General features: G+C 47.1%; 1 protein-coding gene across 1 annotated transcript in view; it reads right to left on the reverse strand.

The window, feature by feature from the left end:
* cabcoco1 (ciliary associated calcium binding coiled-coil 1) overlaps positions 1-12,248 on the reverse strand; it is a 132,386-nt gene extending 120,138 nt beyond the window's left edge. Inside the window, exon 1 of the mRNA XM_041209060.1 lies at positions 12,104-12,248. Within this exon, the coding sequence (XP_041064994.1) occupies positions 12,104-12,226 (123 nt within the window). The 5' untranslated portion in view covers positions 12,227-12,248. The remainder of the gene's footprint in view (positions 1-12,103) is intronic.
* Between the last annotated feature and the right edge of the window lie 2,475 nt (positions 12,249-14,723).

The raw sequence follows: 14,723 nt of genomic DNA on the forward strand, positions 1-14,723 counted from the left end.
CGCTGCACTCCTCAGATTCCAAGGCACGATGAAGGAGTCCGTCCGCCTTCAGGCTGAGGTGATAGCGCCAGCATGCCAACGCATCGCGGTCAACACTGGGAGGATGGCAGCCACTGTGGCGACCTTAGTCCAGGATGTCGCTCCTGCAATGCTGCGCGGGCTCAACTCCATCACTGATGCCATAGTTGGCCTCCAACAGCATGTACGTGCGAGGGGTGCCAGGCAGCTCAATCTCACTCCAGTTAACCCTGCTCCTCAAAGAGCTAAGGGGCACCCTTAGGGGGAAGGATCAGCCGGTACACAGTCCGGGCCCATCCATCCAGGTGACTCCGAGAGCGCCCAGTTCTTTAGACTCCTCTCTTCCTGTAACCTCAGCAGCTCCAGCTTCACAGGCCAAGGAGTGTGCCACTGCCACACAGCAGGACCCCGAAAGCAGGCCAAGGCCCACCAAGTCTCGGCCCTCCAGAGGATGCCTGCCAAGGTAATCACAAACAGGCTGTCGCAGTCAGCAGGTTGCCTTCACCTCCGCTGTGAATACCCAGGGAGCACCAAGACATAGTGGCAGGGTTAGGAAAACTAAGGAGAATTAACTCTTTCAGGTCACAACCAATTAAGCTAAATTAACAAAATTAGGGATAAAGTAAAAGGCAGCCCCTTAAAGGGAAACTGCAAAAATAATAGACAAAATTCAAAGGAAACTTACAACATCAAACCAAAATGTGATCAAAGGGGGGTTGATAAAACACCCCAGTTCCCCCGGTGCCCACCAAACACAGAAAGCCTTGACGGTGCCGGCGGACACGTGTTCCCTCTCCAAGGATACCCAGCTGCGAATGGTGCCCAATCAGGATCGTTGCACTGAAGTGCAAACAAAACATCAGTACAAGGTTCTTTAAATAACTGAAAAGGGAGTGTAGCCTACAACACCCTACATACATGTAGTTTTTGGTCTCCACAAGACCGCAAAAAGGACAGGTAACTTGGGAGTCCGTGAACCAACACATCCTGCGGTTATACCGGACTGCTGCGTGCAACACCCTCCACCCCAGGTCCCCGATGGAAAGCATGAGGACACCTCCACAGAGGGCCTCCCAACGGGAACCTCCGCCACCAAATGGCAACAAGGCACGCCAGGGTGTGTCCGGGCGGCGGGCAAGAGCAAGGAAGTGAAGGGCGTGCAGCAGCAGTCCGTACATGAAACTCCTCGGCTCCTTGCTATAGGACACAGAAGACATTTCTACGAGGCGACTCAGGTTGCGGGGCACTGGCTCACGAGGGAGGGTTCGGGGCTTGGGACCAATGTGGAATTCATTCCAAAAAGGGGTACGCTCGGACAGAAGACCACCACATACCTGCGCCACCTGGAGGCCCAGTATGACTTTGTGGCCGAGCACGACGATCCTAAGGGTGTGAATGGCATTGGCTGCGAGCCAGAAATCAAGGATTGTTAACTCTTTCGGAGTCAACCAAATAAACTAAATTAACAAAAATCAGGGACAAAACAAACACAGCCCCTAAATTAGGGAACTGCAAAACCATAGGCAAATTTTAAAGGAAACTTGCAAACATTAAATCAAAATGTGATTAAGGGGATCGATAAAGCACCCCAGCCCCCACCGGGCATGGAAGACCTCGACGGTGTCAGCTGACACCGCATACTCCCTCTCCAGGAACACCTGGCCACGGATGTAGCCGCAGAAGAGGGGCAGATAGTCGGGTCGGATGACCCCCTCAATCACCCGCTGCCTCGACCTGTTAATGGCTAATTTGACCAGGCCCAGGAGCAGGTTCATGAGGAGGTCCTCCTCCTTCCCAGCCGCCCTCTGCACTGGGTGCCTGTAAATCGGGAGTGCAGGGCTGAAGTGCAAACAAAACAGTAATAAAGGGTTTTTTAAATAACTGAAAAGGGAGTGCAGCCTACAACAATTAATATAGACATGGTCCACGGACTCCACAAGACCGCAAAAAAGGCAGGTATCTTGGGAGTCTGTGAACCGACATTCTGCAGTTGTACGGGACTGCTGTGTGCAACACCATCCACTCCAGGTCCCCGATGGAAAGCGGGAGGACACCTCCGTAGAGGGCCTCCGCCGCCGGATGGCAACAAGGCACGCCAGGATGTGTCCGGGCGGCGAGTGAGGGAAAGGAAGTGAAGGGTGTGCAGCAACAGCCCGTACAGGAAACCCCTCCATGCCGTGCTAAAAGACACGGAGGGCATTTCAGCGAAGCGGCTCACGTTGCGGGGCACCGGCTCCCGAGGGAGGGTTCAGGGCTTGGGGTCAATGTGGAATTCCATCTGAACAGGGGAACGCTCAGAAAGAAGACCACCTCGAGGCCCAGTATGACTTTTTGTCCGAGCACGACCGTCCTGAGGTCTTGAATGGCATTGGCTGCGAGCCGGACGTCAAGGAGAATTAGTTGTACAGCCTGGGTGTTAATCACTTGTACATACTGTTCACTATTGTCAATAAAGTCGCAAGAATATCTTCCTGCCTATGGCTCTTGTTCTGATGAGCAGTGTTCGTGTCACTCAGATGTGAAACCTTTCTGCACAAGATAAAGGCAAGTGTCTCAGTCCACGGCTTCTTCCCTGTGCTTTGTGCAGCCTTCTGGCCAAAGTGTTGGTCCAGCCTTACACTCTCTGGAAACAATACTGAAGTCTATACCTTGGCGGTGCTCGTCATTGCTGCCAGAATGTTATGGGCGGGCGCCACAAGAGTTCTCTCATTCTCTCGGTGTGCTCTCAGCACCTACAGGAGGGGATGGCCGCCATCTCTTCAGCACCTGTGACCAGTGATACTGTGCTCCTGAAGGGGTCAGGTGCTGAAGGCAGACAAAAGGTCAGATGCTTCTAAAGTCTCATGGCTGCATTTCTATATGACCCTGATCACAGAGGGCAAGCGATCCGCCCTCAGCCAGACATAAGTCAGACATTCTCAGAGGCTATGTGAAGATTTATGGAGTGTCCTCACTGCATTTTGTCATCATCCTCCTGCGATCGAGTGGCTATTAGGGCCTGCATTGCATCTCCATGACAGGGGCATCTCAGAGGGTAATCGCGCTGCCAGAAGCCAGACTAGAGTCAAACGTTCAAAGAAATGATGGGAGCATCTATGGGGTCACCTCGCTGCATGTCTTCATCATCATATACAAATCTAGCAGCTATGAGGGCCTCCTGAGTGCGCCTGCCTCATCTAGCCAGTGCGAGGGCCTCATCCCAGTCACCATTGCCTCAGAGGACCTCCTCATCCCCATCGGTGTATCCTCATTGGAGGAGACGTGCAGCTCCTCCACCTCCTCCTCAGCCAGCTAGTCTCCCCATTGGAGCGCCAGGTTGTATAGGGAACAGCAAGCGACGATGTGCAACACCCTCTGTGGACTGTATTGTAGGGGTCCAGGTGACCAGTCCAGGCATTAGAACCTCATCTTCAACATCCCAATGGTCTGCTCCACTAAGTTACGAGTTGCACCATGAACCTCATTATACCGTCACTCTGTTGCAGTCTGAGGCTGCTGCACAGGTATAATCAGCCACAGCCTCTGCAGGTAGCCCTTGCCCGAGGAGCCATCCCTGCGACTTCTGTGGACCCCGGATGACTCCAGGGATCTGTGACCGACTGAGGATGTAGGCATCGTGCACTGGAAACTGCAGGATGTGTTTCTGGTGGTCACACACCAGTTCACATTCAGCAAATGGAACCCCTTGCAGTTGATGTAGTCCACCATGTTGCAACAGAGATCTGAACGCCACATGAGTGCACCCTGCACCTGTAGGAAACCCGAGATCTGAGCGAATTCTATTGCTCTTGCATCCTGGCTGTCCTGATCCCAGGTGAAATGCACAAGTTGTGTGCCCTTGCAAAGATGACATTCGTGACCTCGAGTGCATTTGTGGGTGGAAGCTTGCGATATCCCAGAGATCATCTGTAGAGCCTGGAAAGGAGCCACTGGCGTAGAAATTAAGCGCTGTGGTCACTTTCATGGCCACTGGGAATGGATGCCAACCATGTCCCCATGGCGCCAAATCCTGCAGCAACTGACAAATGTGACCGGCCAGTGCACTAGGCATGTGCAGTCTTCGGCGACACTGGTTCTTGGTCATCTGCAGGAACGAAAGGCGTCAGCCTGCGATGGCTGGCTGTGGTTCATGGGCAGCATGTGCGGAAGCCCCAGCCACTCCTCCTTCCTGAGATTGCTGCTCCTGCCTCTGCACAGCCTGGAGCCTCAGTCACTCTCTCCTCAGTTGTCTTCACCCTCTGTAGGCCATCAGGCATACAGCTAGTTCACCAGGCTCCATGACCCTGATGTAGGAAAGTAGGAAAGAGAGAGACACGTAGTTAACATGGGTGTACTAGGAATCTGTTCTAGTTAAGTGTGACGGCCCCTTAACACTTCTGCTGGCCACCACTTGGATGGCCAGAGGTTAGTGTGAAGCATGGCTACCCTGTTGGCTTGAACCATGGGAGAGGCTGGTCCAAACTGGGATGCTGACAATGCAAGGAGCTGTAAGCGCCTCCAGCAGTGACTACCCCATGGCCAGCTTCAGCAAGGAGATTGTACAACGTGTGCAGGTGTCCAACTGTTCTGCAGTCTGCCAAAATGCTCATGAATTTGCACTCTGTGCTAGGGGGCCGGGGGGGGGGGGGGGGGGGGGGGGGGGGGGGGGGGGGGGGGTGTGTGTGTGTGTGTGTGTGTGTGTGTGTGTGTGTGGTGGTGAGAGGGTGTGTGGATGGAGAAAGGGTCCGGAGCACTTTGATGCCTCTGTGTTGCTCGAGTGGGCAGATAAGCTCGGAGTCTGACCCCACTCATATCATTGTGGCTGGGCCTGAACTGTCTCAGTTGCAGAGGAATGGTCATTTTATACAGGTTTCCCTGATGTGTGGCCACTTCCCTCACCCATCCTACTCCCCACCCAGAAGGCTTGTACACTATACCCCGCCACCAATCGCCTCAAAAGGAGGACTGCCCTTAACTCCAACCCCCTTGAAGCTTCAAGTCCAACAGGCAACCCTGGCGAGCGCAGCAGGTTACTGTGTACTCACGTCCATGTTCCCCTCAAAGTGCAGGCCACCAAGTGCACATCTTTTATGTGCTGTGAAACACACTGGCATGCTTTCCAGCCGATGTGGACAGATGATTCCAGCAGGCTGGTCTGATAATGACTTATTACAATAATGTTCCCGAAGCCCAAAAGTGGGAAATGTGGCCTGCCATTGGCAGGCTAAGCAGACAATCAAGAGCTGGTTTCCCGCCATCATGAAACCGATCACGTCATATTGTCAAATCATGCCATCGATCTTGCCCAATGCCAGTAGGCATGGAAGATTCCACCCAATGCCATTGTCACTGTTTAGGAGTAAGAAATCAACATGTCGAGTTTATTAAAAGGGGAAGCAGTTCATCTTTGCCCGATTACCCCGTTTAATTGAAATATTGTTTTTAAAAAATCCAACTGAAAGGAATACTGTCTCTATTGGCACTCAACTGTCAAATGTGGCATGTCTCTTCGTACCCTTGTAGTGTGTATTCCAACTATATAATTCAGCAGCAGGCTTTCATGAGTTTAAATATAAAGAACATAGGAACATTGGACTTAGGAGCAGGAATAGGCCAATGGGCCCTTCAAAACTGCTCTGCCATTCAATAAGATCATGGCTGATCTGGTTGTGGTCTCAACTCCACCCTTATGTCTGTCTCCCATAACTCTTGATTCCCTTGTCTATCAAAAATCTATCTAACTCAAGCCTTGAATAAATTCAATAACCCAGCCTCCACTGCTCTGTGGGGAAGAGAATTCCACAGATTAATGACCCTCAGCCTACACAAGACCTTGAGTCTCAAAAGGAGCCTCAACTCAGAAACTCAAGAATAGTAACTCATTGCGAAAGCCATTCTATGGCAGTGCTGTGACTGACTAAACCATGTAGGAAAAATTTGGGCAAGTACACTGTAATTTTTCTACGAGCCCTTCCTTGTTTGAATAGCAAGCTGATTTTGACTGTTGTGTTCAATTGGAGCAATAACAAGTTATATTTATACTGTGCCTTTAATGTAATAAAATTTTCCAAAACTTCACAGCAGTATTCTAAAGCAAAATTAAACAGAGAGGAGATATTACTTCAGATGACCAAAGCTTTGTTAAAGAGCAAAGAGGTAGGTTTTAAAGATTAACCGTGATATTATGGAATAGCAGAACAGTCTCGAGGGATCATATGCCCTACGCTTTCTCCTATTTCTGATGTTCTTACGTTCCTTAGTTTCACCTATACATGCAATTTCATTCTTTAATTTGTGTTTTTATCTTGATAATTTCATGGGTCCTCGAGGAGTTAAATGCAGTTTCTAGCTTTGTGGCACTTGTGATCACAGTGTTGTTCCTGCTGAACCAATTCAGAAGCTGGAGGAATTTCAGGGAAGACTGGGTAAGTCAGAACACTGTTGGCATTTGTGGGATAAAACTCCATTCTGCACTGGAGCTTTGCAATAATATAGACTGGCACCTTGTGATTTCATTTTATATTCATACATTAAAAACTTATTTCCAAATTCCAAACATTCCCCCTGGTAGTGTATTATCAATTAAAGCAGCTGTACTTAACAAATCTTGTCGTTGTTTGTAATTTTTTAATTTTCATGTTGCACATAAAGCAACAGCTGGCAAGGGCTAGGCCTTTGTACCATGGTTACAGCAAAGGCACAAAATCCAAAATTGGGAAAAGTATTTGTGCCTCTGGAGTCATTTAATATGAATGTTATTTGAGTGGAAAAACACTGGTCAAGAGAGGGCTTGTTACATTAATGTGCAGCTGAATCAAAATCATAATATACAATTTTGATATTAGTGATTTAGTTCTGTACGATATAGTATAATTTTGTAATACCATGAGTGAACTTAGAAGAGTGGGAAAATTGCAGCTGAATTATTGTCCATTAGAATTGCGTGCGGTGCCATATTTATACAGTATATGGATTTTAAAAATACTTGCTCAATGTATAACAAACTTGCAAATTCTAAAGGTAATTATGCAATGTACCTTTGATTAAGAGAGTGTTAAGCAAAGAGAATCTTAGCCCGGGAAGGGGAAGGGTGGAAGTTAGCAGTCAAGTTGCAATTAAAACAAAAATAAGCAATATATTTGCTTAGCTGGTGTATAACTTATGTTTATACAGAAAAAGAGCAAAAAGGTTGACAATAATGCCTACTTTACACCATCACATTGTTTGTTTCTTAAGATTGCTGGGAAATTGTCCAACCACAGTATCACAGTATCTTTAAAGTGCAGAAGGAAGCCATTCAGCCAATCAAGCTGGCTCTCTGAAGGAGCATTCCACCTAGTCCCACTCCCATGCCTTATCCCTGTAACCTTGCCCATTCTCTCTTTTCAGGTAGCAATCTAATTACCTTTTGAATACCTCGATCGAACCTGCCTTCACCACCCTTTCAGAAAGTTTGGTCCAGACTCCAACCACTCTCTGGGTGGAAAAAAAAATTCCTCACATCACATTTACCGTTTTTGCCAGTTATTTTGAATCTGTGCTCTCTAGTTCTTGATGTTCTCTTGAGTGGGAACAGTTTCTCACTATTTACCCTGTCCAAACCCATCAGGATCTTGAATACCTCTATCAAGTCTCCTCTCAGTTTTCTTTTCTCCAAGGAAGACAGTCCCAACCTCTCCAATCTATCCTCGTAACTACAGTTCTTTATCGGTGGAATTATTCTTGTGACTCTCTTCTGTACTCTCTCCTTCGCCTTCACATCCTTCCTCAAGTATGGCACCCAGAAATGGACACAGTACTCCAGATGAGGCCTAACTATTGTCTTGTACAAGTCTTATACATGACCTCCTTACTCCTATCATCAGCAAATTTTGAAATCATGCCCTGCACATCACAGTCTAGGTCACTGATATAAATCAGGAAGAGCAAGGGTCCCAACACTGACCCCTGGGGAACTCCACTACAAATCTTCCTCTAATCTGAAAAACAACCATTTATCACTACTCTCTGTTTCCTGTCATTCAGCTAATTTCTTACTCAAGTGCCTACTTTCCCTTTTATACCATGACCTAGAATTTTGCTTACAAGTCTGTTGTGTGGCACTGTATCAAATGCCTTTTGAAAATCTATATACACATCAACAGCGTTTCCCTTATCAACCTTCTCTGTTAACTTCTCAAAAAACGTCAGCAAGTTGGTTAAACATGATTTCCCTTTAATGAATCCATGCTGGCTTTCCTTAATTAACTTGCACTTGTCTAAGTGACTATTGATTTTATCCCATAGTATAGTTTCCAGAAGTTTCTCTACTACTGAGGTCAAACTGATTGGCCTGCTGTTGCCAGCTTTATCCTTGCATCCCTTTTTGAACAAGGGTGTAACATTCACAATTCTCCAGTCCTCTGGCACCTCCCCTATGTCTAAGGAAGACTGGAAGATTATCACTAGTGCCTCTGCAATTTACACTCCCATTTTCCTCGGTACCCTTGGATGCATCTCAACCAGTCCTGCTACCTTATCTATTTTAAGTAAAGATAGCCTTTCTAACACCTCCTTCCTCTCAATTGTAAGTTCTTCTAGTGCACCAGTTACCCTCTCTCTCACCTTGGCCTGGGTAGCATCTTATTCTTTTGTAAAGACAGATGCAAAGTGCTCGTTCAACACCTCCACTACTTCTCCTACCTCCACATGTAAGTCCCCTTTTCTGTCCCTAATCGGCCTTATTCTTTCTTTAACTACACTTATATTACTTATGTGCTTATAGAAGACCTTGGGGTTCCCTTTTATGTTTGCTGTGGGTCTCTTTTCATGCTCTCTCCTTGCTTTTCTTATTAGTTTCTTCACATCCCCTCTGGCCATGATCGAATGGCGGAGCAGACTCAATGGGCCGAATGGCCCAATTTCTGCTCCTATGCCTCCTTCTATATTCAGCCTAATTCTTCATTGTATTTTCTACCTGATGTCTGTCATATGCACACTTCTTCCTTTTCATCTTTACCTCTATCTCTCTTGTCATCCAGGGCGCTCTGGATTTATTTGTCCTACCTTTCCCCTTCAAGGGAATATACCTTGACATTGCTTGCAATATATGTTTTCTGGCAGGTGGCCCATTTTTCAGCCACCTTCTTTTCTACCAACATTTGATTCCAACTCACTCGACTCAGATGCATTCTCATCCCATTGAAGTTGTCTTTCCCCCAATTAATTATCCCTGCTCTGGAATGTTCCCTGTCCTTTTCAATGATTAACCTAAACCTTATGATATGATGGTCACTGTCCCTTAGAAGCTCTCCCACTGACATTTGATCCTCTTGGGCCAAATCATTCCCCAGAACCAGGTCCAGAAGTGCATGTCCTCTCGTTAGAGTGGAAATATACTGCTGCAGAAAATTATCTTGAACAAATTCCAGGAACTCTCACCCCTCTTGTCCCTTTGTATTATTCTCATCTCAGTCTATATACACTATACCAATAATGTTATTGCACCTTTTTCATTCCTTATCTCTAGCCAGATAGATTCCGTCCTTGACTCGTCTGGAACATCCTCTCTCTCCAGTACCGTAATACCATCTTTAATCAATATTGCCAATCCCCACCCACCTCACCCCCCTTTCCTTCCTTTCCAGTCTCTCCTAAACACCTTGTGCCCAGGAATATTTAACACCCAGACCTGTCCTTCTTTAAGCCTCTTTAGGTCTCTGTTATAGCAATTATATCATAATTCCATTTGTCAACCTGTGCCTGCATTTCACCAATTTATTAACCATTCTATGTTCATTGACATACACGCACATTAGCTCTGATTTTGGCTTTTTTACTTTCCCCTTTATTCTGACCCCACTTAATGACTTACTATTGCCTATTCCAATTCTATCAAACTCTCCAAATGTTCTATCTATCTTGATACGACTCCCTGATATATCCTCATTATCAGCTTATACTTCACTACTCCCCACTTCCAATTGTTTCGAACATACGAACAAGGAGCAGGAGTAGGCCATTCAGCCCCTCAAACCTGCCCTACCATTTAATAAGGTCATGGCTGATCTGATGGTAGCCTGAAATCTGCATCCCACCTACCGCCGATAACCTTGTTTACCAAGAATCTATTCACCTCTGCCTTAAAAATATTCAAAGACTCTGCTGCCACCAACTTTTCAGGAAGAGCTTTCCAAAGACTCTTGACCCTCTGAGTGAAAAAATTTCACCTTATTTCTGTTTTAAATGGGCGACCACTTATTTTTAAACAATAACCCCTAGTTCTAGATTCTCCCACAAGAGGAAACCTTCCCTCCACGTTGACCCCATCAAGACTCCTCAGGATCTTACAATGATGTTTCACGGATGTTTCAATGAAGTCGCCTCTTACTCTTCTAAACTCCAGTAGATACAAGCCTAGTCTATCCAACCTTTCCTCATAAGACAACCTGCCCATTACAGGTATTAGTCTGGTAAACTTTCTCTAAGCTGCTTCCAACGTATTTACATCATTCCTTAAATAAGGTGACCAATACTGCATACAGTACTGCAGATGTGGACTCACTAGTGCTCTGTACAACTGACGCATAACCTCCCTACTTTTGTATTCAATTCCCTCACAATAAATGATAACATTCTATTAGCTTTCCTAATTACTTGCTGTACCTGCACTCTGAATATCCCCTCAGGTTACTATCCCCCTGCCAAACTAGTTTAAACCCTCCCCAATGCTAACACTGTCTCCTGCTGACGCAAGGCCAGGCAAGATGGCTGTCAATATCTGGCTGCTCATGCACAGAATCCTATGTCATTATTTGCCGGGGAGACACAGTGCCAGCCGGAAGCCATTCACCCAGTTTCTGAGCCCTACAGCTGGCAGGCAGTCAGGACATGGCCTTCCCATGGGGGAGGCTTCTGATCCACCCGGTGACAGCCGCAATTCCATTTGCAGCTCCAGGGCTCGTTTCTGCCAGCACAGCACAGTTAAGCACCCACAGGGCAGGCAGATGATGGAATACAGGTTCAACTACACACCATCCCTTCCACATCACTGAGATATGCTGCTATGCAAAGATGGTTTATTGGAAGAAACGTGTCTTCCCAAAAGAATGTGAAAAAAGGACAAGAAAAACGTTAATGAAATCAATGGGAAAAAGAAAACCGTGGGACGCCGATAGAGTCTGCTGCTGGCGCCCTAATATTTGAAATTCCAGGCCGGTGATCATCATGCACGTGCCCTGCTGCATGTTGCCCCCTATAAAAACAGTAACCACACATACAACTCACATGCATAGCATTGGCAGGAAACACGGCCTAAAGCTAAACCTCAGATGATTTCCTGCTTCAAAGATCCAGTAGCAATTTAATTAAGATGAAATTTCACCTTGAATACTGAGGAAGGAGGGTAGGGGGGTTTGAGGGGCGAAAGGGGAGGGAGGGAGATGGATGAGGGAGGGAGATGGATGAGGGAGGGAGATGGGAGGGGGAGAGAGGGGGTGGAGCGGATGGAGGGAGCAGGTGGGGTTTTGGGGGGGTAGCACATGGGGTTTAGGGGGGAGGGGAACGGTTGGGGGAGGGAGGGGGTTGAGGGAGGGAGGGAGGGAGGGAGGGGGTTGAGGGAGGGAGGGAGGGGGTTGAGGGAGGGAGGGGGGTTGAGGGAGGGAGGGGGGTTGAGGGAGGGTTGAGGGAGGGAGGGGTGGTTGAGGGAGGGAGGGAGGGGAGGGTTGAGGGAGGGAGGGAGGGGGTTGAGGGACGGAGGGAGGGAGGGGGTTGAGGGACGGAGGGAGGGAGGGGGTTGAGGGACGGAGGGAGGGAGGGGGTTGAGGGACGGAGGGAGGGAGGGGGTTGAGGGACGGAGGGAGGGAGGGGGTTGAGGGACGGAGGGAGGGGTTGAGGGACGGAGGGAGGGAGGGGGTTGAGGGACGGAGGGAGGGGGTTGAGGGACGGAGGGGATTGAGGGAGGGAGTGGGAGAGGGTTGGGGAAGGAGGGATAAGAGGGTAGAGGGTGGGGGGGGTGTTGTGGGCGAGGCCGCGCGGGGCTTTTTTTTAGGACAGATTCTCCAAGTATAGCAGCAGGTACAACCCTCTCCAACCCAACTACCCCCGGGACCACCGACTGCTCACCTACCGCCTGGGTATGTGGCACGGCCTTGTCGGATGGTCTGCGGGAAGGCGGGCTCGAGCTGCTGCGTGTACCCGGGGTTTCGATACGGGAACGGGCCGTCCGGGATTTCGCTCGGCTGGCGGACATGGCTTCCACCCGGAGCTTGAGTTTCGAGTCTGGTCACCATGGAAACCGGGAGGACATCAGTGCGCAGGCGCAGAAACTCCCCGAACCTGAAGACTTCTCCATCCTCCAGCTCAGCCACGGATTTCAGCTGAAGCGCCGTTGAAAAATTTGCCTGATGTAAAAACCATTGGGAGCCGCTAGACGAAAATTCGATAGTTTTTAACTAATTAACTGGTAGAATACACTATTTGCACCTGTGATAAGTAAACCACATGCATTGGATTTATGTATGAATAGAAAAGAAAATTTAAATGAAGATAGACCTAACTCAATTCACATTTCTGACTTTTAACTATAATTTTGTCAGTAGTCATCTTTAAAACAAGCTTTAAACTAAGTGGGTACCATGAAGACATTTTTTTAGCTATTGAATTGCATGACAAAAAATTCTCTAATAGCATATTCAGAATAATTTACCTTCCCAGCTTTTTAGAAATAGTAATGGTCACTAACTTAAAACCCATACCTCAAACTATATTATCTGTTATTAGCAACCCCTATAATGATTGCGTAGCTATACCATTCGAACTGGTTTCTTTATGTGTTTTTGTTAAAATAATTATTTGAAACGGTAGAGTGCCCACAGTCCCCACCATTAAAACACAGCTCATACTTTTCTTGACTTAATTATTTTTAGTTTTATCATAATATGATCAACTGGAAAGGGCTTCCAGCCACAGGTTGTAGCTCCCTGCTGTAGCTGTCCTCAAATAGACAAACTTTGCTAATTATTTTTCCAATCTGCACCTTTTTGCAACTTTTTTTTCTTTTGCATAAATATATATTTGAAACTTCTGTGTCGTGATAATTAAGTTCTGCTAAACCTGACTGAAAACAAATGGATTCCAATTACTAGTATTATCAGATCACTGATTATGTAAACCTGGTGACAAAGAATTTCTTATTTTTTGAAGAATATTAAATATCTCAGATGTTCACAATACAACACAGAGTGCCAATTGGATTGCAAATTTATCCCGGTCTCCAGCCTTCAGAGGTTTGAGAAGGACATCTGGATAGAATGATTCCAGCTGGCTAGTCCAAGCTACAACTAGCAACTTTAGAAAATGAAACCATGCTCACCATTCAATGTTAAGATGCCAGGTACATTTTACTGTTAACTTGCTAAAATTAAAATAATAAAGATGAAGTTTAAGACTTGGGACAAGTTGTAGGACACCTGCACAAGATGGATGACTCTACCTTAAGAGGGCTGGGCATTTTTTATGAATCCGTAAGGGTGCAGACTAAACACTTTCTCATGAGGGGTATAGGAAGGGCATCCAAATTTGGAACTTCTGTAGCCAGTCCTGCAGTAAGGGCACACTTATTTTTATTCTTTCATGAGATATTGGTGTGCTGGTTAGTCCAGCATTTGTTGCCCATTCCTAATTACCCTTGAGAAGGTGGTGATGAGCAACCTTCTTGAACCACTGCAGTCCATGTGTGCAGGTAACCCACTGTGCTGTTAGAGAGGGAGTTCCAGGATTTTGATCCTGCGACAGTGAGGGGACGGTGATGTAGTTCCAGATCAGGATGATGTGTGGCTTGGAGGGGAACTTGCAGGTGCTGGTATTCCCATGCACCTGCTGCCCTTGCCCTTCTAGGTGGTAGAGGTTGTGAGTTTGGAAGGTGCTGTCGAAGGAGCCTTGGTGAGTTCCTGCAGTGCATCTTGTAGATGGTACACACTGCTGCCACTGTGCATGGGTGGTGAACGGAGTGAATGTTGAAGGTGGTGGATGGGGTATCAATCAAGCAGGCTTTTTTGGCCTGGATGGCCAAGCTGGTTGATTATTGTTGGAGCTGCACTCATTCAGGCAAGTGGAGAATATTCCATCGGACTCCTGACTTGTACCCTGTAGATGGTGGACAGGCTTTGGGGAGTCAGGAAGTGAGTTCCTCACTGCAGAATTCCCAGCCTCTGACCTGCTCTAGTATCCACAGTATTTATATGACTAGTCCAGTTCAGTTTCTGGTCAATGGTAACCCTGGATGTTGACAGTGGGAGATTCAGTGATGGTAATGCCATTGAATATCAAGGGAAGATGGTTGGATTCTCTCTTGTTGGAGATGGTCATTTCCTGGCAAATGTGTGATGTGAATGTTACTTGCCACTTAACAGCCCAAGCCTGAATGTTGACCAGGTCTTGCTGTTTTTTTGGGCATGGACTGCTTCAGTATCTGAGGAGTCACAAATAGTGCTAAACATTGTGCAATCATGAGTAAACATCCCCACTTCTGATCTTATGATGGAGGGAAGGTCAATGATGAAGCAGCTGAAGAAGATTGGGCCTAGGACACTACCCTGAGGAACTTCTGCAGCGATGTCCTGGGACTTAGATGATTGACATACAATAACCACAACCATCTTCCTTTATGCTAGGTTTGACTCCAATCAGTGGAGAGTTTTCAACCTGGTTCCCATTGACTTCAGTTTTGCTAGGGCTCCTTGATACCA

This window comes from Carcharodon carcharias, chromosome 17 (assembly GCF_017639515.1).
Source record: "Carcharodon carcharias isolate sCarCar2 chromosome 17, sCarCar2.pri, whole genome shotgun sequence".
Taxonomy (NCBI): domain Eukaryota; kingdom Metazoa; phylum Chordata; class Chondrichthyes; order Lamniformes; family Lamnidae; genus Carcharodon; species Carcharodon carcharias.